Below are 25,724 nucleotides of genomic sequence, written 5' to 3'. Positions count from 1 at the left end.
TTCAAGGAAACACGAACATCATGGTGATTAAATATTCATGAACCGACATCTACATTTGAGCAGCTGGATTCAATTGCATTTACACCTTAGCCCCAAACACATACCAAAAATAAAAATAAAAACTATAAAATTAATGTACATTTTCTATCGTCATGGCCTTTGGAAATTTTCATTTTAATATACAAATTAACCAGCTAAATTACTAAATTAATTAATGTTTTATCAAAACTTCAAATAGACAGAAGACGATAAAATTAATAACTTTTCTAAATCTGTCATTGTATCCTATATTATGACGTCACCAGATATCAAGATGGCGGACGTTAGCTGTCACACTGTATTATTATATTATACTTTTTTAACTTTAATTTAAAACAATTTAAAAAAATAGAATCTAGATAAAACCATTTATATTATTTAAAACTTTCATCTTTGGACATATATAACCGACTAGCATAGTCTACTCCCAGTTAACAAAAAAACAAAATCAATACAACCCATTTATTAACGTTTAAAACATATAAAAATAAATCGTCTTATATTATCAGTCTTAATCTAATTTCTCCGATACAATTTTCCGTCCTCGTTCAGCCGGCGATAAGCTACAAAATAAAAAATACATAATAAACTAACAATTACATATAAAATACGTTCTCCTAAATACAACGCCATTGCTTTTTGCCATGTGACGTCATCCCTTGAAGCATTACGTATAGCCAAAACAGCTTGAAGAGGTTTTTCAAATTTAGTCACTGTACGTATAACTACAAACGCAAAAAACGTCACCAAGCTGACCTATTTGTAATAGGCCTGTAAATTTCCCACAGTTGGGATAAGAACAGTATCGATGGCCTCTTTTAACCGAAGATTGTATGTTCAAATCCATTGAAATTTAATGTGATTAATTTGTGGGTATAATTATGCATCTCGAATTCGGCGGGCACCAAAACTTATTATCAAAAGCCTTTGCCCAGCAGTTTTTCTGGATTTTCATTTGCTGTGTTGCATACATATAAGATATATAATATTGCCCTTATTATTAATAATAAAATTCCTTTGATTTAAAATACTTACAAAATATCTATTATAATTATTGTATCTCTGATAAATTATCATCAAAAGATTAGAAAAAAAAACATTGCAAATTTTCCTTCTCGTGTATCTTAATAAAAAAAAACTAATTGTTTTAATGTGATTCAATTATGTCAAATGACTTACGATTTCTTCTTCTCCTCTAATTTTTGGAACTCTTCTAGAAGGGTCTCTTCTTCGATGAAGGGAAAAGAGTCTGAAACAATGAGTCCCATTAAAAACGTAAATATAAATGTATTAATAGTATTAATACGAGTATAGAATGTTAGCGTTCAGTTGTACCGTTATCACTTCTTAATTAATGACTTAAGTCTAAGGCTTCCTTTTTCGAAGGAAACAATGGAATTTTCACATGTGGCAACACAAATTGTCGACATTATAAAAATAATGCGCATAATGAAGATAAAATCAGCTGCGCTCGTGTACTGCGCTTTTAATAATATCAATATTATGCCTATTAGAATAGAACAACAAATGGATTATTTATACGTAATGTAGTTTTTTATTATATATATAATGTTATTTATATATTTATTATTTATGACTGCCTCGTTGGTCTAGTGGCTATATAATGCCGCTGACCTGGTCCTGAGTTCAATTCCCAGGTCAGGCCAATGAAAAAGTTATTGGGTTTTTCTGTCAAAAAATTATCAGTAGCCCGGGGTCTGGAAGTTGGAAGTGTATAAAATCCCGTGCCTCGAAAAACACGTAAAGCCGTTGGTCCTGCACCTAAACTCTTTCCGGTCGTGTCGGATTGCCGTCCCATCGGATTATGAGAGTTAGGCAATAGAGAGTGCACCTGTGTTTGCACACATACAGTGCACTATAATATCTCCTGCGCAGTTGGCTAATCTCTCTTGAGATTGGCCGCCGTGTCCGAAATCGGTCTGGATCGGGATGGTCTTATTATTTATTTACTTTCCTGTATATCTATTTGCTTATACATTTTTAGGTTAGCTTGTAAGAAAATGCAGTAGCGATGTGGGCAATAAGGTATAGTGTGTAATTTGATGCACATAAACCTTCAATGTGTCGAAATAAATATTTATTGTCATTGTTTCGCTGTACTCAAGGCATTTTACGCAGCGTACAAGTAATGTACTCAATTCCATTTTGTTTTCTGGGTTTGGTCATTTTAGCAGTTTATATCTCAAAATAATTTACCAAATTCTCTCTTTTGGAATTACTTCTTAATTTATCGTTTTTCTTGGATCACCTTTATCAGTTCGATGCTTTGTAATACCTAATCCTCTACAACAGCTCACAGGCCTGCTGAATTATTGGTGAAGGACATTCAATTATTTTAAGATGTCTGGTACTGAAGCCGCGGTAGACTTTAGTAGTATTGCTACTAACGTAAGTCTCGTGTACCTCATCACGCTGTCGTAACAGCAAATATATAAATGATTATTCTCCATCACAATTTCGTCTATTTTGTTAGGCGTCACCTATTACTTCATGCCTGTTAAGCTCTATAATAAATGTATGTAATCGCGGTTCTTACAATATTACAGAGCATGTTACACTCAAATTATAACAACTTCGTAACTTCGAGCGGCTAATGAGAGTTTGTTTATAGAAAAACATAATACATTTTGTTGAACTGACCAAAGACGAGAAATTTATGTTTAATAATCGAAGTTAGTTACGATTTATTATCATTATATTATTGTTTAATATAAAACTCATACTGTACTTGAAGATTTGCTGCTGCTTATAAGTTAATGGGAATTTTGACAATTGAGGCCCCAAATTTGAATCGGTTACAGTAAAATTATGGCCCTCCGGCTAAATGGGCTCCTAGGCCAGCGCCTTAAATGTCTAGATATAAATGTAGGTTTGACAAAACTAACAAAGAAGTGGACGTAAAATTAAAAGTTAATATTACCTTTTCGTTCCAATTTTATTTTTCCAAATAATTTCTTATCTTCTTCCTCTTTCTCTTTCTTTATCTCTAATCCCAATTTGTTCTGGAAAGAATAATATATATGAGAATGTTGATTGCACTTATATATAACTAGCTTTTGCGCGCAGTTTCACCGGCATTTAGCAAGCGGCAAACGTTACTGCGCCCCCAGTGGGACCCACCCAGACGCGTGATGTTATTTATACCCTATTTCAACCACAGGAGTAAAGACAAATAAACTTTGTCATTGAAATGAAGCGATATTATGGATTCGCAAAAAAATGGCATCTTGAATGTCGGCGAAGTTAGTATGGGAGGGCAAGATTTAGTTGTGAAAATGTAGCCTATGTACTTCCTTAGGGTTTAAGCTTGCTTCGTACCAAATGTTATCAAAATCGGTTCAGTATTTTAGCATGAAATCTTAACAGAGAGACAGAATCACTTTCGTCTTTATAATATCTACACAAATAAATAAAATTGAAGCGTCTGTCTGTGATTTCAAAATAACTGTCTGTTTTTTTTTAAGTTAATATGACTATTTGTTTGTAAAGGTTTTGTGTTGTGAATATTTGTTACTTCACGCTTTATCACACACATAAAATATGACATAATTAACATATTTTGGGCTTTTTATTAACTTTATTTTCGATTATGACGCGGGCCAAGCGCTAATTAATAATAAAACGTAACATTTTTTTCACTCGTAGAAAAATACAACAGGTCTTATTTAATAAACAAAATAAAACATATATATTGATAAAATATATATAGTACAGTAACAGCCCGTAAATATCCCACTGCCGGGCTAAAACTTCGTCTCCCTTTTTGAGGACAAGGTTTTGGAGCTTATTTCACCACGCTGCTCCAATGCGGGTTGGTGGAATACACATGTGTCAAAATTTCAGTGAAATTAGGCCATCTCGGCTTTTAATGATGAAATATATGCCGACGAACAAATAACAATACTCGAGTTATATTCAGTTTTAACTTGTTTATGAATAGTCAGCTCCATGAAATTGCACTTTGTCACATTGGAAATAATTTTGGTGTGATGTTTTATAATTTAAGACTTACAATTATTTTAATCTAGTCTGTTGTAACGCCATTTTATATATTGACTTTTAAGTAAGCGAGACGTATGAAACAATAAAATATACCACAGATTATAATGAAATACTATATTAATGTAATATATAAATATAATAGTTTACCTTTAAGACATCAGGGAGACCATCCTGTAAGTGGTACCAGCTCAGTATAAAGATAAGTGATACGAAGAATAAATTTGAAGAAATACCTGAAAACAGAATTTGTATTAAAAAAAAATATTTTAATAATAAAATCGAATTTAATTAAACATTATCCTAATACATATATCTATCTATAAAAACCTTCTTAGAAAGATCACACGATGAAAAAAAACCCAATTTTTAACTTCACATTTAATGAACAAAGCCAATAGTGATGGGTTATATAAAAAAGTGAAAAAAATAACTGAAAATATAATTAATGAGTTAGAATAATGACAAATATGTACAAAGTTAACATTTTACAATGATATCATATAGGCTATTGATTAGATGCACTGAAATATCCCATAAGTTATAAAGTTTTTTATCGTTAAGATTTTTAAATAATTTTAGAATATGTACTGCAGTAACTCGTTCAAATGAAAAATCTTAAACCGTTTGACTTTGATAATGTAACATTTTTGTTTACAGCTTTAAGATTAAGAAATCATAAATTATAACAACTTCGTTTTTTTTTTTTAATTGAAAGTAGCTAGGCAATCTGACTGTCCATATACATAAATATTGGCAATGTAAGAAATATTACCCAACCCTCAAATCCTGTATATGTATGTACCTTGTGTTTGTAGTTATACTTGAACACTCAGCAAACCGGAACATAACAATACTAAACATTGTTGTATACGGAAGGATTATGATGTGTCCTATTGTCTCAATATTTTTATTAATTTTACAATGTTTTATTTTATTATAATTGTTAGTTTTTACAATGTTGAGTTATACTTCAATTCTAGAACACCTGACATTCACACGGCCATCTATTACAAACTAAGCAGAGCTTGTACTATGGAAACCAAACAACAACCAAACACTTTTCTTTTGTAAATACATACTTATATAGATGCACATTACGCACACAAATTACCTAAATAATTATGATTACTTTTGGCTTATTGTGTTTGTGTTAAATTAATATATCCAAAATATATCTAGCATTCCCCCAAAAAAACGTCCATTAAACTAAAATAGTTAATAGATTAGTACATTATTATAAATACATCCAACTTTCCCAGTAATGTGTGTGTTCAAGATCGAAATACATTATGCCAAATATCATTTCAATTTATCTTTTCGTCAATAGATGGCGTTACATGTATTTTACATCGAGCTATAAAAATGTTTTTTTTTAAAGTACTAAATAAGTTTTTGTAAATTTCAATCAGACCATACTCGGTGGTTTTATTTTAAAGTCTCACAGTACCAATACTACCGGGTAACCCCAAACAGTGTGAACTGAACCCAATATTTGGTGTACATTTAGTATAACTTCCGCTGCTATAATATTAGTTGAATGTAATGAATGAATGGATTGCATGCTTACTAAATCATCTCACCAATAAGCGCGGAGGTCTTCGGCCAGTAGTACATGGCGTAACGTAGTCCCGTGAAGTGAGCTTCGATCTGAAGTTCGCAAGATAAGACTTGGACGAAACGCGACTGTACCTCGACATACGCGTCCGTAACTGGATGTGTCTGACATTATATATATATTTAAATACATCATCGCTGATTATATTCTAATGAAAACTTTAAACTAAACTATTTTGACATAAAGACTATCCTTTTTAACCGCATACTTTTTTTATTGAAACCAGGTAGGCAGACTGGCAAATGGGCTTATATTGCCACTGCATGAAATATTTACCACCCCTTACATCGCTAATACCCAACCAACCTTGTGAACTAATATGTGCCTATTGGTTCTCACTCACACACTCGTCTTTCAAAACGGAACACAACAATGATAGTATTGCTGTTTGGCGGTCCCAACTCACTTGGCGAACCCACTCATCAGGTACTATGTACCTGTAGCTAAGAAAGTAGCGAACTACGACAAAATATATCAATTTATAATAAAAATACCTGATCATCTTCGAAGTCACTGAACAGTTCCACTTGAATCAATTGCTTCTCTTCGTTAAAACCTGATATTAACAGCGGCGCGTAAACTAATGTCCGCATTATCTGATGTAATTTTGATCTGCAATAAGTTTAAAGATCTTTTTTTTTTACTCAAAGAACTTACCGTTCACTTAAAGAGCAATTTAATAAATTTCACACAGTAAAAAGGGGTAGACAATCTAATCGTATCGTACTAATCTTATTGACAAATGTAATGTTATGATAAAATACAGTGCAAATCAATGACCAGAGAAAGAAATGGATATTCTCGAAAGTAACAACAAAAAGAACAAAAAATAAATAATAATAAAAATAAAAAAAATAGATTTTTTTTAAATTCCTTAATAATGTTTTTGGTGTTGTATGTGTGTTTGTACGTGTTTTATATGTGTATGTGTAGATGTGTGTGTGTTTTTTTTGAAAAGTGGTTGTGTTGTTTTAATCGTAAATATTTTTAGAAATAAAACTTTTTAACTTTGATTTAAAGGCAGGCGTGCTCGAACAATTTTTTATATCAGCAAGCAAATTATTGAATAAAGTTACTCCGTCGAATATACATTATATTCGACGGAGTTTTTTTTTGCCAAATTTTGTTTGTGTTCCTTAAGCTATGCGTGTACATTCTTTGTGTGAACGATATTTCGGTATGAATGTCCCCAGACAATTTTTTTTTAATTAAGACGCATATGTTATGTGTGTATGTTTGTTTCAGGTTAAAAATTTTTGTTTTTTGGTATAATAAGGAAGTGTATGTCAGTCTGTCATAGTTGAATAATACTTTAATTATAGGAGTGTATCAAAAAAAATGACCGTTTTATCATATTTAAGATTTTAAAGTCTGTAAATATTTTAATCCTATTTTATACTTACCAATACTTAATAATCCCTTTAGAGCATTCTCTAAACTTGTTTATTCCTATCCGACTTTAAAAAAAAAAGCCTGGTTTAGTTATTTGTTTTAGAGAAGAAACGACAGTTTTCTACGAAATTCTCGGTAATTTTAAGGCATTACTGGAAAAAAAATTTACAGCCACTCAAGCAACCCGTGAAATTATTAAATATGAAGGGGAAGGAGTGCACTGCGCGGCGTTGATTTAACAAAAATTTAGCAGTTGAGATACGACGTTGGAAAGGAAGAAGGACTCCAGGCTACCATTAATGGATATTGATGAGGTTCTGCAGAAAGCCTGTTAAGTCAAATCCGTTTACAAGTACTAGCGAACTTGCCAGGGAGCGTGGAGTGTCGAAAAATACTGTCATCTAAGCTCCATAAGGAAAGTGAAAAAGAGCAGTAGACTAGTCCCTCACTAACTTATTCCTAAGCAATCAGCTAAGAGGTTAGCAATTTGTGAAAATTTATTGAAAAACCTTGCTAATATGAGATTTTACCGGAAGATTATCACCTGTGATGAAAATAGGGTTTACTGATGAAATTCGAATACTCGTGAGCAATGGCTAGGTCGCGGTCAAACTGCTATTCCGGTTGCTGCAAGGGGGCAATTTGATAAAAGCCCATGTTTTGCGTTTTTTTGAATTTTTAAGGTGTTATCCATCACGAATTTATTCTTGATGGATGCTCTATGAACTATGAACTCTACTGCGAACAACTGGATAAATGTACGCCAAATTATCAGAGCGTTATCCCGCTTTGACCAATCGAAAAGGAGTTTTATTCCAATAAGATAATGCTGGTCCTCACGCATGCCGTCGAACCAAAGAAAAGTTTGAAGAACTTCATGGGTTCGAACTCCTGCCTCATCTACCATATAGTCCAGACCTCGCACCATCAGATTACTACTTCTTTCGATCCATAGACCATTTTATTCAAGGGAAAATATTTGATAATTTTGCATAAGTTGAAATTGCGGATTATCAAATGACATTAGGTTGGATCAGTATTAAAATTAATGAAACGGCTTTACTTATGTTAAATGTTGTTCATCGCGTGTTTTGTTAAACACAGATTTATCTCTTTCATCATTAATTTGACATTTGAAAGAAGAAGACATATCATTGTTTAACTAATCAGCCCCTTATCAACAATTATGGGTAAGGCCCATAATTTTTAAATACTTCGAAATAAGATAATAATTTTTAAATACCTCGAAAATTATAATATATATATTTTTTTTTTAATAGAATAGGAAGGCGGACGAGCATATGGGCCACCTTATGGTAAGTGGTCACCAAGCTACACATTGGCATTGTAAGAAATGTCAACCATCGCTTATATAGCCGATGCGCCACCAACCTTGAGAACTAAGATTTTATGTCCCTTGTGCCTGTAATTACACTGGCGTCTGTCTAGGCTCTCCTTTTGATCCAGTTATTTATACAGGTCACATGACTGACCTTTAACTCGAAATAAAGTTATTTGCTGACAATAATAAACAAAGTACTACAAAACCCACACATCTGTATAAAAGTTTAACTACTAAGTGCTACTTTTCTGTAGAATCCAAATTGTTAAGCTAGGTTCACTTTTAATTCTCAATTGATGTAGGTAGTCTTATAATTATGATTCTAACATATAACATTTCACCGGTGGTAGGGCTTTGTGCAAGCTCGTCTGGGTAGGTACCACCCACTCATCAGATATTCTACCGCAAAACAGCAATACTTGATATTGTTGTGTTCCGGTTTGAAGGGTGAGTGAGCCAGTGTAATTACAGGCACAAGGGACATAAAATCTTAGTTCCCAAGGTTGGTGGCGCATTGGATATGTAAGCGATGGTTGACATTTCTTACAATGCCAATGTCTAAGAGCGTTGGTGACCACTTACCATCAGGTGGCCCATATGCTCGTCCGCCTTCCTATTCTATAAAAAAAATATACTTACCGATGTCGAAGCATGGTCGATCTACATGATGATGACACTAACACACCCCCCGAAGCTCGCATCTGAGCACATACCATAAACATACCTGGAAAATAAATAATTTATATAGATTAGAAATTTGAAATTGACATGAAACCATAACAACTTGAAGCACAAATCTTACAAAAATTTACAGTAGTAGTAACAGCCTGTGAATGTCCCACTACGGGGCTAAGGCCTCCTCTCCCTTTTTGAGGAGAAGGTTTGGAGCTTATTCCACCACGCTGCTTCAATGCGGGTTTTTGTAATACAAATGTGGCAGAATTTCAGTGAAATTAGACAGATGCACTTTTCCTCACGATGTTTTCCTTCACCGTCAAACACGAGATGAATTATAATCACAAATTAAGCACATGAAAATTCAGTGGTGTTTGCCCGGATTTGAACTCACGATCATCGGTTAATATTCACGCGTCTTACCTAGTGGTAAGAAATAAAAAAACATAACATATACCGTTATGTCAAAATCCAATTTAATTGTTAACTTTTATGGCAGCAGTCAATAATTAAATTAAAGAATAGGAAAACAGATAAAAAGCTTCGATTCGATTGCGATAAAGTGACAACTTATTAGTAGAATTGGCCCGTGATTTTATAAAATTTATAAACTTTTTATATGGATTATACCTTTTTTAACATATAAGAATAACAATTTGGGATTCTAAATGCACCAACAATTGCATGATTTGATATGTTATGCAACAGGGACAAGAGACCCTCACTCCTGCCTCAGTAGGCAAGCACACCACACATTTTTCAAGCCAGATTTAGTGTAATATTTGGTAGTGATATTTCACTGATAATTAGGTGACGCCAAGCAAGACAGGTTTGAATTATTAAGAACAAAAAATATTATTAACGAAATTGTATTTTCACATTTACTAATTTTATATAAAAAAAAAAATCTTTTGTTATGATTTTAAAAATATTATCTTTTATTTTCATTATGAGCTCATTTTAACACATATTTTTATTTTGGCTCACCATAGATAGCCAGTAAGTTCAATTAAACAAATATAAATTTAACCTAAGTCCTTATTAATCTGCGTCTCTGGCACCTCAAGCAAAAGTTTTATTCGGTATGGCTGTGAAGACATCAACATATGAGTCCGTCTTGTTAGTTGAACATGTGCCGAAGGGAAGGAACACACGCCCATATTCTCATCACATGATCTAAAAATTGTAGAAGGTGAAATCAATTAGTAAAGTGAAAGCCTATAAATGTTCCAATTCTGGCCTAAGGGCCAATCTTTTCTTGGTCAAGAATTATTGTTGCAGATTCCACTAAGTTTACAGCATGGTTAAAAGACGTTTTATGTTCCGAAGTTAAGAATATTTAATTATATATATAAAATTACATGTTTTTTAATAAATTGCAACATACCAACAATCACTGTAGGTGTAATATGTAATTTTAATATAATGTAATTTTAACTAACATATAGTATTTGTTTTAAATTTTTATTTATTAATATTAAAAAATATATATTAAAGTTATTATTAATAAAAAAAAAACTAAAAATCACCAATTATATTTGTTGTGAATATGTTGAATATTCAATGTGTTACATTTTATTAAATAAATTTCGTATAGAATAAATAATATTGAATTTATGTAATAGAGTACTTTTATACATCATCTTTTTCATTAATGAAAAGATTGAAGTTTAAAGTACAAAGATAATAAGATAATTGTTTACTAAACTTACTTGAACTGCAAATGGACAGGTCGCACGTGTGTAACATTCGGCATATAAGTGTAGTAGAACACAACATACAAGAATATTGAAATCCACAATATTGCTGACAAAAACACAGACACAACACCAGCTCTATATAAAAGTTCTTTCACACTCGTTATGCTTTCATTTGTTTTCTTCTTATACCCCGTGTACTGTTCGCTTACAAAAGATTCTATAGGGTTACGGACGAAATCACGATAAACTTTAAAAGGATTCATATAACCCAGAACTTCCATGTTTAAACACAAATTAAAACACCATTTAATATATTATCGCACATATAATGAATCGGTCAAGGAAACGGATCTAGGATTGTCGGGTAGATAACTGATAACGTCCATTTGATATTTAAAACAATGATAATTCGGTTAGATAAACTTCAGAAGTTCCGGAGGGTGAAATTGGTAACGATATCGGTTTTCACATTCGAACATGATATAGGGTTTTTAAAAAATTATTTAATATTTCTTTTATCATGAATCATAGTACAAATATCAATGAAATGTAATAAAAACGGCGAGTACAAAACAAAACTTATTTACAAACTGTCAAAATATATGCAAATTGTCACAAAACTCACAATTATATTTCATTCAACTGGTTTTTAGCGTTCATGAACCAAATTGATTTAGTATTTTTACAATAACCTAATTTGAATTCAATACTAAACATCATGTAATACATTTCACACATCATTACATTTTGATTTGCGTATGCTGATTTAAGAATGATAAGACGGACAATTATAATATTAATTTTTAAACGATAATATATATTCATATGATTTTAGAAATAAATTATATTTTATATTTAATAATATCTTAATAACATTTAATTACAGTAACAATTTTTATATATTATTTATATTTATTTAAGACTTTAAGGTAAATAAATGTTAATTAGTTTTTAGACATGTTCACAATTATGCATGACAATTCCATTTTCTTTCGAATGTCAAGTTTCTTGACAACCATTGTCACAACAAATTATAATATTAAAATCTCTAAGATTTTAATTTTAAAGTGTAATAAATAAAATATACATGAATAAAAATAACTATCATTTTAATAATATATTATTAATAATATATTATTAAAATATATAATATAATATCATTTTAATAATATAATTAATTATCGGTAAGTTAATTAATTATATTTTATACTTATTATTGGTTTTAATAATTTTCTATTCTTTTTATAAATAATGTGCTTGTAGGATACATGATATCAGCCGTTTCATATTGCTACATATTGCCGTTGCTGTAGAAGAATGAACCACTTGCCAGTGTTATTACAAACACATAAGACTTGGTAACAAAGATCTTATAATTGACGGTGGAATATTAATTTAATAGATAAAGCAACTCACTTTTAGGCTGTTTTTATAAATTTGATAAAAAATACATTAAAATTATTTCATAATATTTAAGTTGTTTATAATTTCAATGTATTAATTTGTTTGTGTTATTTCAGGTTATAGAATAAGCATCAAAATCATACTATTTTGTGTAGCTACTGCATATGAAACAATTTTACGTGATAACTAAAATCTAGAGCTTGTGAGCAGTCAATCTCTTCATAAAAGAAAACATCTGCATTTAATACAGCAATTAAATGCAGATGTTTGCTGATGCAAGCAATTAGCCTACAATACTTCTTTTTAGATTTATTGAAAACATCATGAGCTTTAGTATGACTCACATTAAAGACTTATAACCAGAATTCAATTAAAATGATTTGTTCCTATAAAACTTTTACTCGTAATTATACACAAAGAAGGCTCATATACAGTAGTACTAAAATAATTCCTAAAGAAAATCTATCAGCCCCTGCATATAAGCCAGAAATTGTAGAAAAGAATAAATATGAAGAATGGAAAACAAAAAGAATTTTTGAAGCCAAACTAAATAGTGAGAACAATACATTTAGCATTGTATTACCCCCGCCCAATGTCACAGGGAAATTGCATTTAGGTGAGTTAATTTTGTTAACTCTCATTTTATTGGCCAAAAATTTTGTACATTATCAGCGTCCAGATGGCGCGCGGCGGGACTGCGTTATTTATCATATATTGACTAAATTCTACTTATTAATCTTTAGGTCATGCATTATCCTCAACAATACAGGATGTTATTGTACGACGGCAAAGATCAATCGGGCAGAATGTGTTATGGCTCCCTGGTACTGACCACGCAGGAATTGCTACTCAGGTAATTCAACTTGTAAATAAGTCCACAACATTGTATTTTCCAAGGGTATCTCTTTTTCAAAAATAATTATTATCATTACTGGTTGAATTAAATATTAGTCTGATCTGAAGTTTGGCTGTAAAGGAAAATAAATACATCTTGAAGAAATTGCATGTAGCTAATCCGATCTGACGCAGCTTTGCTTTTAATCTTTATTTACTATGGAATAGTTTACGTACTATCTGCCTCCTTTGGGTCTCCTGTTTTATGTTTTGGTATTTTTTTATTTTCAGAGTGTTGTAGAAAAGTATTTAAAAACGAAACAAAATACTGACCGCCATGCCATCGGTCGAGAAAAGTTTACTGAGGAAGTTTGGAAATGGAAAGAAGTTCATGGTAACACCATAAGCGAACAGTTAAGATTGCTAGGCTGTTCTCTAGATTGGTCCAGAGAAGTATTTACTATGGACGAAAAACACATGGACGCTGTTAACACGGCTTTCATTAAACTCTATAAAAAAGGTCTTATATATAGAAGGAAAACCCTAGTCAACTGGTGCAATGCGCTAAAATCGACAGTTTCAGATATAGAAGTTGAAAACAAAACTATAAACGGGCCAACCGAATTAATGCTACCGGGTTACGAAAAAGTGGTAAAATTTGGACTTATTTATAATTTTGTGTATAAAATCTTGGATAGCGATGAGGAAATTGTCGTATGTACAACAATGCCAGAAACCATGTTGGGAGACACTGCTGTTGCTGTACATCCAGAGGACACAAGGTAATATAAAAATTTTCCTATCACATAGTTTAAGAAAAATTAAATCTTTATTTTAGATTTATGTTTTAGATGGGTTTATTCCTTTTTTTTATAGAGACAGTCATATACTTTATAAGTTTTGTAAATAATACTATTAAAAAACTTAATCATCACTCTTTTATCAAATTCCAACTGTAGTATCTTCAAACATTTATTTTATGTATATTGTGTTTTTGGCATTTAAATATCACAATCCACTTTTACCAATATTCTTAAAAAACAAGTTTTTTTCAATTAGTTTTACCATCATCTTACCAAAGAAATCATAAACTATAAATTATGTATTTCAATTTCAGGTATATACACTTGAAAGGTAAGAAAGTAGTTCACCCATTTCGAAAAACAACGATACCAATTATATTCGACCGTTTTGTAGATATGAAATTCGGAACTGGTGTTGTTAAAATAACACCAGCGCATAGCAAAGTAGATAATGAAATAGCAAGACACCACAATTTGCCACTATTACAGGTTATTAACGAAGATGGTCTAATGGAAAATGCTGGCGAATTTAATGGTATAAAGAAATATGATTGTAGAGTAAAATTGGTCGATACTCTAAACTCTCTGGGACTTCTAAAGTCTGTAAGCCCTCATCAAATGACTTTACCTATCTGCAGCCGAACTGGAGACGTGATAGAATATCTCCCAAAAGAACAATGGTTTCTATCTTGTAGTGGATTGAACAAAAAAGCAAGACAAGCTGTTGAAGATAAAAGTTTGAAAATAGAACCAGCGAAATTCGAGAAGAACTGGTTTAATTGGACCAATGATAATAGAGACTGGTGTATATCAAGGCAACTGTGGTGGGGACATCGGATACCTGCATATAAATGTAGTGCAGATAAAAATATCGTATGGATAGCCGCGACGGACGAACTTTCGGCTAAAATGGAAGCTTCGAAATATCTTAGAACTGTGCCAGAGGAAATTATGGCTGAAAGAGATACAGATGTCTTAGATACTTGGTTCTCGTCTGGAATATATCCGTTTGCTGCTCTTGGATGGCCAAATATTGATGAACGGGACTACCGAAAGTTTTATCCATTAAGTTTGATGATCACTGGACATGATATACTTGGTTTTTGGGTGCATAGAATGATCATGCTCGGTATGGAACTTACAGGGAATCTACCCTTTAATAAGGTTTTGTTACATGGTATCATATGTGACAGTAAAGGTGCCAAAATGTCAAAGAGTAGAGGAAATGTCATAGATCCCATAGATATTATAAAAGGTATATCAATAGATGGCTTAAAAGAAAAAGTTGTCACCATGCACAAAGACGGAATACTCAACGAAGAGGAGTTGAAAAAAGCTATTTCATATCATAAATCGAATTTTTCGAATTCGAACGGTATACCCGCATGTGGTGTTGATGCGTTACGCTTCACGCTACTGTCGAATGACATTAAATCGCATTTTGTAAGCTTTGACGTGTATCAGTGTCACGCGAATAAGTTATTCTGTAACAAAATTTGGCAAAGTATCAAATACACACAAATATCCTATGAAAAGTTAAAGGAAACAAGTGAAGAAGTAACCGTTGAAGACTTGACTTATTTTGATAAATGGATTCTTAGTAGACTGGCGAATATGGTTGAAGATGTTAATAAGTCATTAGATGTATATGACTTCCATCTTGCTACGAAATCACTTAGGACAATGATATATAATGAGTTTTGTGACATATACTTGGAAGCAACAAAGCCAGGCTTTGATAGGGATGATATAAAAACAAGATATGCGCACGCGCATACTTTATCAGCGGTACTGGAAACGTCATTAAGATGTCTATCTCCATTCATGGTGTATCTTACAGAAGAACTTATACCAAAAATACCGGCATTTGAAACGAATATTATACATAATTTTAAAGACCAAGAAAAAGATTACTTCGATTTTCCAAACAGCAAAGATTTTAAAATTTGGAAAAATCTAGAATTAGAAAAGAAAGTTAATAAACTATTAAATACAATATTCCTTATAAGGGAAGTGAAGGGTTTCTATAATGTACCAAATAAAATAAAATCTTCTATATTTGTGAAAACCACAGACGATAAATTAATAACAGATCTAAACAGAAATAAAATAATTGTTCAAAATTTATCCAAAAGTGGTGATATTAAGATAAATGAAAGTATTAATGCGATGGTTGTGAATGTTGTCTTGGATAAAGATACCGAAATATATGTGGAAATATCTAGTGCTGTTGAAAGCACAGCTATTAAAGAGAAACTACAAAAGAAAATAAATAAACTAGAAGATAATTTGTTAAAACTAGAAGCCAAATTATCAAGCAATCATTACATTAACACGGTGTCTGAAATAAGTCAAGAATTGGATAAAGAAAAATTAATATCAAAGAGGGAAGAATTAAAGCGTTTACGAAGACTGATTTAAAAGAAGCATTTATATGTATAGAAAAAAAAATCTTAAGTATTAGAATTAAATGTATGTAGTAGAAATAATAAAACAAATTTACAACCAACAATAAAATTTAATTTTCCTTTTAATTGACTAACAATCGTGGTGGGTCTAAATAAATACTTTTTTTGTAACAATGCAAAATCATATTGAAAATTAAATAGAATCTTTAAACAAAATGACCACCACATTAGACAGGCCGCATGTGTCAAATGTATTCAACTCTTATATCAATTAAAATAGCTTAAACACAATTAAAATCATACAAATAAACTTAGAAATATCAACGAAAATATATTAAGAAACATTATTTTAAAACTATACACACACCAATATAACCGCATCAAATATTTAAAAAAAAAATTACACATACTTTACTCTTGATCCAGAATTGTTAGGTTTATTTAGAAATTAATATATTTATTTCTAGATTAATACCATTTTTAAACCTTTTGAGTTTTTACACAAACTTCTTTGTCCAGGAATAACATTGTTTTAATTGTTTAAAATACATATTTGTATCTCATATCACGCACCATTCATACTGGAATGCTAATAATTAATAATTTTTTATTATGATAATGTGATGCGGTCATTTGTGGCACTATGCTATAATTATCTATAACACTATTCATTACTACAGACACTGAACAACGGAAAACGGTTTTTTTTAATTTAAAAAAGCTATCATATATTTATTAAAAATTATGTTAATTTGTATTTGTAAAACAATTGCTTGTTTAAAATTATATTTTGGTTTTTTTTTTTAATAAAAAAAATAGAGAGATTTACTTTTATTAACTTTCTTAATTTTAAATTAATCAAAGTTAATTCTAGAAAAGGTCCACAAAATGTCTTTTTAAGCTCTAAGCAACTTCACTACATCTTTGTTTTCCGAAAATGTCAATTTACATGTACAAAATAAAAACCTATATATATATAAAGCCGAGATGGCCTAGTGGTTAGAACGCGTGAATCTTAACCGATGACCGTGGGTTGAACTTGAGTTCAAGGCCTTAGCCCAGCAGTGGAATAGTAACAGGCTGTTACTATATAAATTATTCTAATAAATATAAAATAAAAATTTTCGAGAATTCATTAATTTATATGTCCAACTTTTAAAATAACTGATAATAAAGAAACATTATTTCGACTTATAATGCCTGAAAATAAAAACTGTATTCTTTTATCTGTGCCATAATTACTGCTTTAAAAAAATCAATAGATGATAATAACTAGCACATTTAAACGTTTTATTTTTATCTGTCCATACAATAAATTATTTTACATATCTTAAAACGACGAAATACACCACAACTTACACATGCGTACATTAAAAGAGGAAGATCCGTGGTTTAGCATACCAGCACAAAAATACTTCTCTCTAGTCACCCTAACACTTCAGCTTCTAAACCATAATTGCTCGAGGCGCCTTGAAAAGCCATCATTGATCTTGCCATATAAGTCTTGACAAATTTGCTCATAGTCCTAGAACTGATAGCACAATATCCCATATTTTTTTTAACTATTATAGTTCCCAATAATTACTTGTGCAATTGTTTCCTTATATATATATTATATTTTATACAACAAATCATTGTATTACTGTGACTAAATACGAGACAGTAACTATTACAGAAATAAAATTAATTAGTAGTTTTACAATTTTTCACTTTTAGACTAAAATTTTGTAAACTGTTGTAAATTCGGGCTCTCAAAACTTTAATAATTGTATAACAAACATATCACTAAAGTTGAATCAATAAATTTTCAAAACTTCTAATAAATTGGATTTTATAAAATCTTTTGAAAATTATAATGATGTCTTTTTGTAAATCTATAAATTTAATTACTCTAATTAAAGGCCTATAATATACATCGCAATATTATTTGGACGCTCATCAAAATTGAACTAAATTAAATAGTTGTATGTTTTGTTTTATTATTGTTTCTAAAGCTATGCCCTCTTTGGTACCTTACACTTTGTTTTTAATTTTGATATGACTTTTCTTTTATTTGTGTGAAGACAGATATATTTTCTCTCAGAAGGCTCTGAAAAAAAATAACAAAAAATGTTTAATAATAAAATTAGTTTTCTCAATAGAAATACATAGCTAGCAGATTATATCCCAATAGGTATTAGATACAATGATATATAATACCACAAAACATTGACGTACATATATTTTTTTATATTATATTCGCCGGGAGGGCAAATGACTCTACTCCATATGATGGTAAGTGGTAGTAGAGTCCAAACGCGACGACGGCCAGTACAGACGGGAAAAACGTTCTGTACTAGCCGCCTTCGCCTTGCCGGCCCGCAAGATGCCTCTTCACGCCTCGTTTGAAGGAACCCGGGTTGTAAGAGGAGGGGAACACGTGAGCTGGTAAGGAATTCCATTTTTTGGAAGTGCGACAAAGAAAGGAGTTGCCAAATTTCTTTGTCCGCGATGGAATTGATGTCACAGTTAGGCGGTGAGATCGAGAACCAGCTCGCGTGGACTTAAGAAGGAAGGGAAAAGCAGGAATTAGAGAGAATAATTCCTCAGAGCACTCGCCGTGATACAGTCGATAGAAAGCGCTCAGTGCTGCTATCTCACGACGTAATTGTAAAGGTTCAAGGGTGTTTGTGACCTTTACGTCGCCAATAATGCGTACGGCACGTCGCTGCAACCGGTCCAAGGCCTCAAGTAGGTACTTAGCGGAGCCATCCCAAAGGTGCGAGCAATATTCCACGCAAGACCGTACCTGTGTTTTGTACAGCAGGCACAGTTGTTGTCGTGAAAAAGCGCCGCACCTTGTTCAGAACTCCGAGTTTCCGTGAAGCTGTTTCAATCAATCCCCAGCATGGCGATTTTGCTTTGCATTGCCAGCGGAGTACCACGGAGGGAGGGAAGAGGGGAAAATGTTGACTTTTTCGCCGTGAGAGCGCATACCTGTGTTTTCTTGGCATTAAACTCAACAAGATTATCAGAGCCCCATTTGGCGATGAGCTCTAACGTCCTATCGAGTTCAATGACAAGATTCTTCCGCCTCTCCTCAATTTCCGCTCGCCCAGCCACTGCGCGTCCGTGGTATCCACCATGCACTGTACTATCGTCTGCATAGCAATGTATGTTCCCAAAAGAGAGCATATCATTGATATGCAAAAGAAAGAGTGTGGGAGATAGCACAGATCCCTGGGGGACCCCAGCATTCACTACATAGAATTGTGAAGCGCAACCATCTACTAAAACACGAAGGCTACGCTTGTGTAGGAAGCTGGCAATCCAGGTGCATAGCTGAGCAGGCAGACCATATGCCGGCAGCTTGGAGAGAAGACTTCTGTGCCAGACCCTGTCGAAAGCCTTGGAGATATCGAGGCTGACAGCCAACGATTCTCCATGCTTGTCGATAGCTTCACCCCAGAGGTGTGTTACGTACGCTAGAAGATCACCTGTGGACCGTTTTGGTCGAAACCCGTACTGACGATCATTAATTAAACAGTGATCTTCTAGGTAATGGATCAGTTGGTTGTTTAAAATCCGTTCCATCACCTTACAAAGTACTGAGGTGATAGCTATTGGCCGATAATTTGCCGGGTCAGACCGATCTCCTTTTTTGGGAACCGCTTGCACATTAGCTCTTCTCCAAGCCTCCGGCACACATCCCGAAGAGAGAGAAAGTTGGAACAGGCGCGTTAACACAGGAGACAGCTCCGCTGCGCACTTCTTCAGCACTATGGCTGGTATTCCATCGGGACCGCTAGCTTTCTGTACATCAAGTGATTGCAGCTCCGCACGCACATCACGTTGCCTGATTTTGATGTCAGGCATCGTATGGCCACATGAAGGTATTTTAGGTGGCACACTACAATCAATACAGCGCACTACAATCATCGATGACGGAATTGTCGGCAAAGAGTTTAGCCAGGAGATCAGCTTGCTCTTGCGGACTGTGAGCTAGCGATCCGTCCGGATTTCTGAACGGTGGCAGCGATGGTTGGCAGAAATTGTTTAGCACAGACTTGGTCAGACGCCAGAAGCTACGGGAGCCCCTAGGATGCGAAACAAGGTCATGACCAATCTGTACAATGCGCTGTGCATCCGCTCTCGTGTATGCCTTTCTACAGGACTTGGAATTTTTATTGTAGTTTGCTTTCAGTGAGTCAATGTTAGATGCCCCGCTAATGCAGCCGTTGATCCACTTGCGATATGCCGCCTGCTTAGATGATACAGCATCGGCACATTTACTAGTGAACCAACGGTTACGCGTACCCCTACTGACGAGATCTGAGCTAGGAATGTAGTATTCCATTCCCAACATGATCTCGTCAGCAACAGCAGCGGCACTGGCTTTCGGGTCATTCCCACTGAAGCAACGTTCCTTCCAAGGGACCGACGCATAGTAATCGCGCATACCGTCCCAATCTGCCGACTTATAGTGCCAAACGCGACGTTTGCATACCGCTAGTGGCGGCAGCTTGGCCTGTGGCACTCTGGTAGATATAAGGCTGTGATCCGAAGAGCCAAGAGGAGCCTGAACCACAACCTGATATTCCACCGGGTGAGAAGTCAGCAGAAGGTCCAGTAGAGAAGGTGCTTGCCCATCAATGTCTGGGATCCTGGTGGGCTGATCAACCACGTACCACCAACATGGAGAAGGAGGGGTCCTCCAAGCAGCGCAGTCGGTGACAGCAAACATCCGTCCTGACGAACAAGCATACTCCGGCTTTCGCTTTGAAGGATTCTTCAAGCGTGTAGCCGGGATAATTAAGGTAGCTGGTATCGGCAAGACGGAGTATTTGTGTCTCCGTGAGAAACAACATTGCTGGCCGTGCTGTCTCGAGATGGTGGTGGACAGCGTTGAGGTTAGTGTGGAGTCCTCGGATGTTAGAGAACTCGACCTCAAACAGCGAGGGTATGGTGGGGGTGTGCACCGCTGTACGACCGTTATTTCTGTTTTGTTGCGTTACCATTTGGGAAAAAAAAATGGAAAAGAGACGTGAAGAGAGCGACGTATTGCCACGATAGGGATGGGCAAAGTGTGGAGGCGTGTTTCCCCAAGTGGTTGCCAAAAGGATAATACATTAACCCGCCGGACGGAAGGGCCCCCGAACCCCCCCGGAAGTGGCCGCCGGAACCTCAACTTCCGGTCACCAACCGGCACGACGGTCCACCCCGAGATTATGCGTGGCCTGGTGGGGCAGCCTCGCGAGCTGGTAAGGCACGCTCGGGCCCCTGTACTATGCCACGGGCGGCCAGCGGAACAAGACATATGTCATAGACAAGATAAATTACCATTTATATGACACAAATACTCCTTTGATGGACCAAATATAGACAAATATAATTTTATTATATATAATATATACTTAGCTACTTAAAGCTAAAACTACCATCAGTTCAGACAAAAATAAAACCTGGTCTAGTATGAACCTATTAAAGATAATTAGAGAAATAATGATATTTTGAATATTAGCAAAGTTTTTATTCCAACATTAAAAGGAAAAAATAAATTAGCTACAGCATTTAAGCGGAATAGAGATTTAAATAAAAAGATACATTAATTACTAACTATCTGTAGCACTGTACTAGTATCGTATAGCAGAGCAATCGGCAAATTATATAAAATATGTAAATCTAAGGTTTGTATATTATGACTTTGGAATAAGCTATTGGTGTGCTTTCTCATTTCTATTGATTTAAAAATACTCACTAATCTTTAGTCTGTCTGGTGCTTTTTCTTTTTTCTTTTGATCTTCATGCCATTTCACATGCTTGACTAAACAGAATAAAAACTTAAATCTCTGTGGACATTTTGCACATGCATACATGAGTTCTTCGTCTTCATTATCCATGTCTCCGCTCTGATACAAACTCGCTAAATCACCTTCATAATTCTCAGCATGTTTAATCACACCTCCTGGCAATATTTCTAATGTCGGCCAGCTGTCTGGATTTTGCTTAACTTCTGCTCTCTCTACTATTATGGTCTGAAAAATATTTTTTTATATGTTTTAATGCTAAGTTTTTCAATGAATTCATTCATATTATACAACATTTATTCAAATGAAGTTATATAAAATTTTGTAAAAGTATAAATACATTTATACTTATTATCATGTTTTTTATAATTTATTATTTTTTAAATGTTCCATTCCAATAGTTAATTCATTTAACCTTAATGTTATTCTAGATATCTACTGTTGTATTACATAGTTTCTACTCAAAAATATATACATAATTGTACCATATATTTTTAATAATTTAGAGCATGCATAGAATGCTCCCTGATGATTTTAATATTTATATATTTCATAGGTACGCTTAGAATGTATATACATATTAAACATACTCATTACTATATTATACTCACCAAAATGCACATCAATGACAAACATACATAGCATTAAAGAAAAAATATTTGTAAAGTATATTTAACAAAACAATGTGAAAAATAAAAAAATAACTTTTAATCTAGGGTACGATTCAATTTTAGGTGATTGATGAGTTTTTTATTTTTAATACAGCAAGTTTAGCTTATTGTTTATTGATACACAATAAAGACAATTTTGATGACAATACAAACCAGGGGTACTTCCCGTTTCACCGGTGTTAAAAGTTCTGGCACTATGAGTTCTGTATTATCATTATCCTCAACTCCAATAACCTCCTCAGACTGAACAGACATCATACTTCCTATATTCGAGTCTTCTTCATCATCGTAATGAGCATCATCAACATCACAAGTTTCTAATATTTCTTTTTTATTTACTATATACATTTCTGAACTTCTGTCTGGTTGTACGTCCTCCATCCTGACCAACGGAATATTTTCTAGGTCCTCGTTATTCTCCAAAGCACTTGTTGCAGACATTTCAATGGTTAAATGACACAGATCTGTTTATATTTTGTTTGACGTAAATAATGAAATCTGGTTATATATTTTTCGTATTTATAACTTAGTATGAATTATTAACAATGGGAAAATTAATTTCTAATGCACCACAAACGCCATACACGATAATTAAACTATAAACTGTTTGGTTTTATATTATGAATAACTAAAATAAGTGATTGTAAAACGTAATTACAATTATTTGCAAATCCTTGTTTGTCAGTGTCAAATGAATGACATTTAATATTCATATTTTTTAAATGCCAATGTCACTACTTGAAATTCTATATATGACAAATAAAATTTAAAAATGTCTATTCCTATTGCATTATAGTAAAAATAAAGGTTATTTTTCATCATTCTAATTTCACTAGCTTTATTCATTTTAATGAAATGATATACAGAATCGCCAAATAGGAATAGTTAAATAAAACATTACAATTATGAATCTTTTTTATTTATTTATTATTATTGCTTAATTTAAATAATGAACAAGACCTCCAAAGAGAAAAAAAGATTACATTGTAAAATAAAATAAGTTTCTATAAGGTTAATATTATTCCAAATTTTTTTCGTGAATTGGAAAGTACAATTGCATCAATGTTTCATAGATATCTACATCAATGGGCATAAAGGTACAGAATATGATTCTCTCTAGATCTTTATTATTTTCCAGAAACTTCCTTGCAGTCCTTAAAGCAATGTGTGCAGCAAGACGATTAGGAAACCCATATATACCAGTGGATATACAAGGGAAAGCAATAGATGTTAAATTATATTGATTTTGGAAGGCGAGGCTCTTCTCATAACAAGATTGCAGGTTTGGCGCTGACCCATTTTGAGGTCCAACTGTATGTATCACATCTGGAAAATTATGTGTTAAAAAATTATCCATACTTAAATTATTCAAAAATTTATACCAAATCAGTTACTTGGCTTGAGGTATTGATTTTTCCCTTATGTGTTAGATTATAAAGGAAGTTGCTTAGGAATCCAATCAATGTTTTTTTTTTTTCATAAAATGGGTAGGCGGGTGTCTAAATGGGCCACTTAGTGGTAAGTGGACACCACCATACCACACAGAAATTGGAGCTGTAAATAATATTAAACATTCCTTATATGACCCTTGTGACTGTAGCAATACTGGCTCACTTACTCTTCAAACCAGAACATACTTTTAATTATGCTGTTTGGTGGTAGAATGTTTTGAGTGTTTAGTATTAAACCACATAGGTTTGTACAAACCCCTAATACAAAGTAAGTTTTAATTAAGAGACTGCATACAGCAGATCAAGTACCATCCATAATTTGTACATTCAAAGGTATTATAAAATAAATATTATTATATTTAAGCCTCACATTTGCAAGGTAGGTTATAACCACCCGTGATCCTCGCCTCACCCGTAGGGCAACCTCCTAGTGTATTGCATTCAGCCTGTAATTTTAAATATTGAATACATAATTAATTATTTTGACAAATAAAAAAATAATGGCACTTTATATAGCATACATTTCAGAATTATGCAAAAGTCGTTTATCTATTCTTCACAGATAACCTTTTTAAACCTTTAAAATTGTTTTTTTTTAAGATAAATTATTACTTGTAGTAATGGCCCAGCAGCGCGGTGTATGGCACCATCAACACCACCACCAGCTATCAATCGAGAATTTGCAGCATTTACAATTGCATCGACCTTGAAATATAAATACATTTTTTATTTAAATTAGAATAGTAAAAAAAATACACTTCCTCCGATCTTTTTAATATTACCTCTAATTTAGTTATATCACCTTTGAATATAGACACTTTCCCGCTTAATTCTTTATTTTTAGCGGAATCTATTTTAATCTTTCTGAATTCAGTAACATCTTCATGGGTATGCTTTTTCATTTCTATATCTTTGTTTTTAACGACGTATGTTGACCACGGGTCAATTTTATCAACAATAATATAATCGTCGGATTTATATAATTTCCTTTTATCTTCCATTGATAAAGATAGAATTCTAGATTTTTCAACTTCCCACTTTGATTGCTGAGACATTTTTGTTATTGAATATAAACAATGCTGCTGAAAACCACAAAGAATACTTCGCGAGAGACGCGAAAAAGATTTTCCCAAACTAACCGTTATCGGCAGCGGTGTCATTTCCTATTATTTTGCGGAATTTTATCTATGATATTTTGACTTTGACAGTAATAAACATTAAAAAAGAAACATAAAAAAAGTTTGCAAATTTATTTATACTATAAAGACTCAGATTTGTAGAAATATTTAAAACGAACAGTTTTTTTTTATTACAAACAATAAGCAACTACTGAAGTGATATTCATTTAAGTTAAAAGGTACGAAACAAATCGTATAAATAAATAAAAAAAACTTCGTACCAGTTAAATAGTTGCAACTTTTATATTTATATAAACGAAACGAAAACTTATAACTATTTAACTTTTGAGCTCAACATTTGCAAAATCTGAGCATAAAAATCTTGTATCCTTACATATCATATAAAACAATGCGTATATTCCAAGAAAGCTCGTGAAATATATTATTTTTTGTTTGATTTATT

The 25,724-nt window shown here is 33.0% G+C and overlaps 4 protein-coding genes across 4 annotated transcripts; 1 reads left to right on the top strand and 3 right to left on the bottom strand.

The window, feature by feature from the left end:
* Positions 1 to 487: 487 nt before the first annotated feature.
* On the bottom strand, positions 488 to 11,523 carry LOC126778528 (seipin). Its single transcript, XM_050502167.1, has 9 exons — positions 10,799 to 11,523; positions 10,117 to 10,262; positions 9,051 to 9,135; positions 6,172 to 6,289; positions 5,643 to 5,781; positions 4,210 to 4,295; positions 2,981 to 3,062; positions 1,219 to 1,288; positions 488 to 602 (listed from the first exon to the last, which is right to left on the bottom strand). Exons 1-9 carry the CDS (start codon positions 11,065 to 11,067, stop codon positions 551 to 553), a joined length of 1,047 nt encoding a protein of 348 aa, XP_050358124.1. The 5' UTR covers positions 11,068 to 11,523; the 3' UTR covers positions 488 to 550.
* A 297-nt stretch (positions 11,524 to 11,820) lies between these two features.
* LOC126778440 (valine--tRNA ligase-like) lies at positions 11,821 to 16,295 on the top strand. The gene is made up of 6 exons (XM_050501978.1): positions 11,821 to 11,970; positions 12,050 to 12,144; positions 12,307 to 12,806; positions 12,934 to 13,043; positions 13,316 to 13,806; positions 14,142 to 16,295. The coding sequence occupies exons 3-6, from the start codon at positions 12,566 to 12,568 to the stop codon at positions 16,246 to 16,248; spliced, it is 2,949 nt and encodes a 982-aa protein (XP_050357935.1). The 5' UTR covers positions 11,821 to 11,970; positions 12,050 to 12,144; positions 12,307 to 12,565; the 3' UTR covers positions 16,249 to 16,295.
* Positions 16,296 to 16,325: 30 nt separating this feature from the next.
* LOC126778574 (uncharacterized) lies at positions 16,326 to 23,362 on the bottom strand. The gene is made up of 3 exons (XM_050502248.1): positions 22,846 to 23,362; positions 21,973 to 22,249; positions 16,326 to 18,324 (listed from the first exon to the last, which is right to left on the bottom strand). Exons 1-3 carry the CDS (start codon positions 23,131 to 23,133, stop codon positions 18,230 to 18,232), a joined length of 660 nt encoding a protein of 219 aa, XP_050358205.1. The 5' UTR covers positions 23,134 to 23,362; the 3' UTR covers positions 16,326 to 18,229.
* A 294-nt stretch (positions 23,363 to 23,656) lies between these two features.
* LOC126778552 (macro domain-containing protein RSc0334-like) lies at positions 23,657 to 25,330 on the bottom strand. Its single transcript, XM_050502219.1, has 4 exons — positions 24,926 to 25,330; positions 24,756 to 24,848; positions 24,514 to 24,589; positions 23,657 to 24,018 (listed from the first exon to the last, which is right to left on the bottom strand). The coding sequence occupies exons 1-4, from the start codon at positions 25,301 to 25,303 to the stop codon at positions 23,711 to 23,713; spliced, it is 855 nt and encodes a 284-aa protein (XP_050358176.1). The 5' UTR covers positions 25,304 to 25,330; the 3' UTR covers positions 23,657 to 23,710.
* Positions 25,331 to 25,724: the final 394 nt, after the last annotated feature.

Source organism: Nymphalis io, chromosome 26, assembly GCF_905147045.1.
Source record: "Nymphalis io chromosome 26, ilAglIoxx1.1, whole genome shotgun sequence".
Classification (NCBI taxonomy): Eukaryota; Metazoa; Arthropoda; class Insecta; order Lepidoptera; family Nymphalidae; genus Nymphalis; species Nymphalis io.
Note: the sequence above shows the minus strand (reverse complement) of the source record. Positions and strands in the feature narration are given on the sequence as shown.

Bases quoted from the DNA above. Each gene is read 5' to 3' on its own strand.
- LOC126778440 (XM_050501978.1), top strand. From the start codon at position 12,566: ATGATTTGTTCCTATAAAACTTTTACTCGTAATTATACACAAAGAAGG. The intron at 13,044-13,315 runs GTAATTCAACTT...TTTTATTTTCAG, and splicing joins ACGCAGGAATTGCTACTCAG to AGTGTTGTAGAAAAGTATTT. The intron at 13,807-14,141 runs GTAATATAAAAA...TTTCAATTTCAG, and splicing joins GTACATCCAGAGGACACAAG to GTATATACACTTGAAAGGTA.
- LOC126778552 (XM_050502219.1), bottom strand. From the start codon at position 25,303: ATGACACCGCTGCCGATAACGGTTAGTTTGGGAAAATCTTTTTCGCGT. The intron at 24,849-24,925 runs GTAATATTAAAA...TTATATTTCAAG, and splicing joins GTGATATAACTAAATTAGAG to GTCGATGCAATTGTAAATGC. The intron at 24,590-24,755 runs GTAATAATTTAT...TTAAAATTACAG, and splicing joins CTGCTGGGCCATTACTACAA to GCTGAATGCAATACACTAGG.
- LOC126778528 (XM_050502167.1), bottom strand. From the start codon at position 11,067: ATGGAAGTTCTGGGTTATATGAATCCTTTTAAAGTTTATCGTGATTTC. The intron at 9,136-10,116 runs GTTAAATTTATA...TTTATTTTCCAG, and splicing joins GCAGATTAATAAGGACTTAG to GTATGTTTATGGTATGTGCT. The intron at 6,290-9,050 runs GTAAGTATATTT...AACTTATTGCAG, and splicing joins TCGACCATGCTTCGACATCG to ATCAAAATTACATCAGATAA.
- LOC126778574 (XM_050502248.1), bottom strand. From the start codon at position 23,133: ATGTCTGCAACAAGTGCTTTGGAGAATAACGAGGACCTAGAAAATATT. The intron at 22,250-22,845 runs GTTTGTATTGTC...AATATTTTTCAG, and splicing joins TGAAACGGGAAGTACCCCTG to ACCATAATAGTAGAGAGAGC. The intron at 18,325-21,972 runs GTGAGTATTTTT...ATTTTTTTTCAG, and splicing joins ACCAGACAGACTAAAGATTA to AGCCTTCTGAGAGAAAATAT.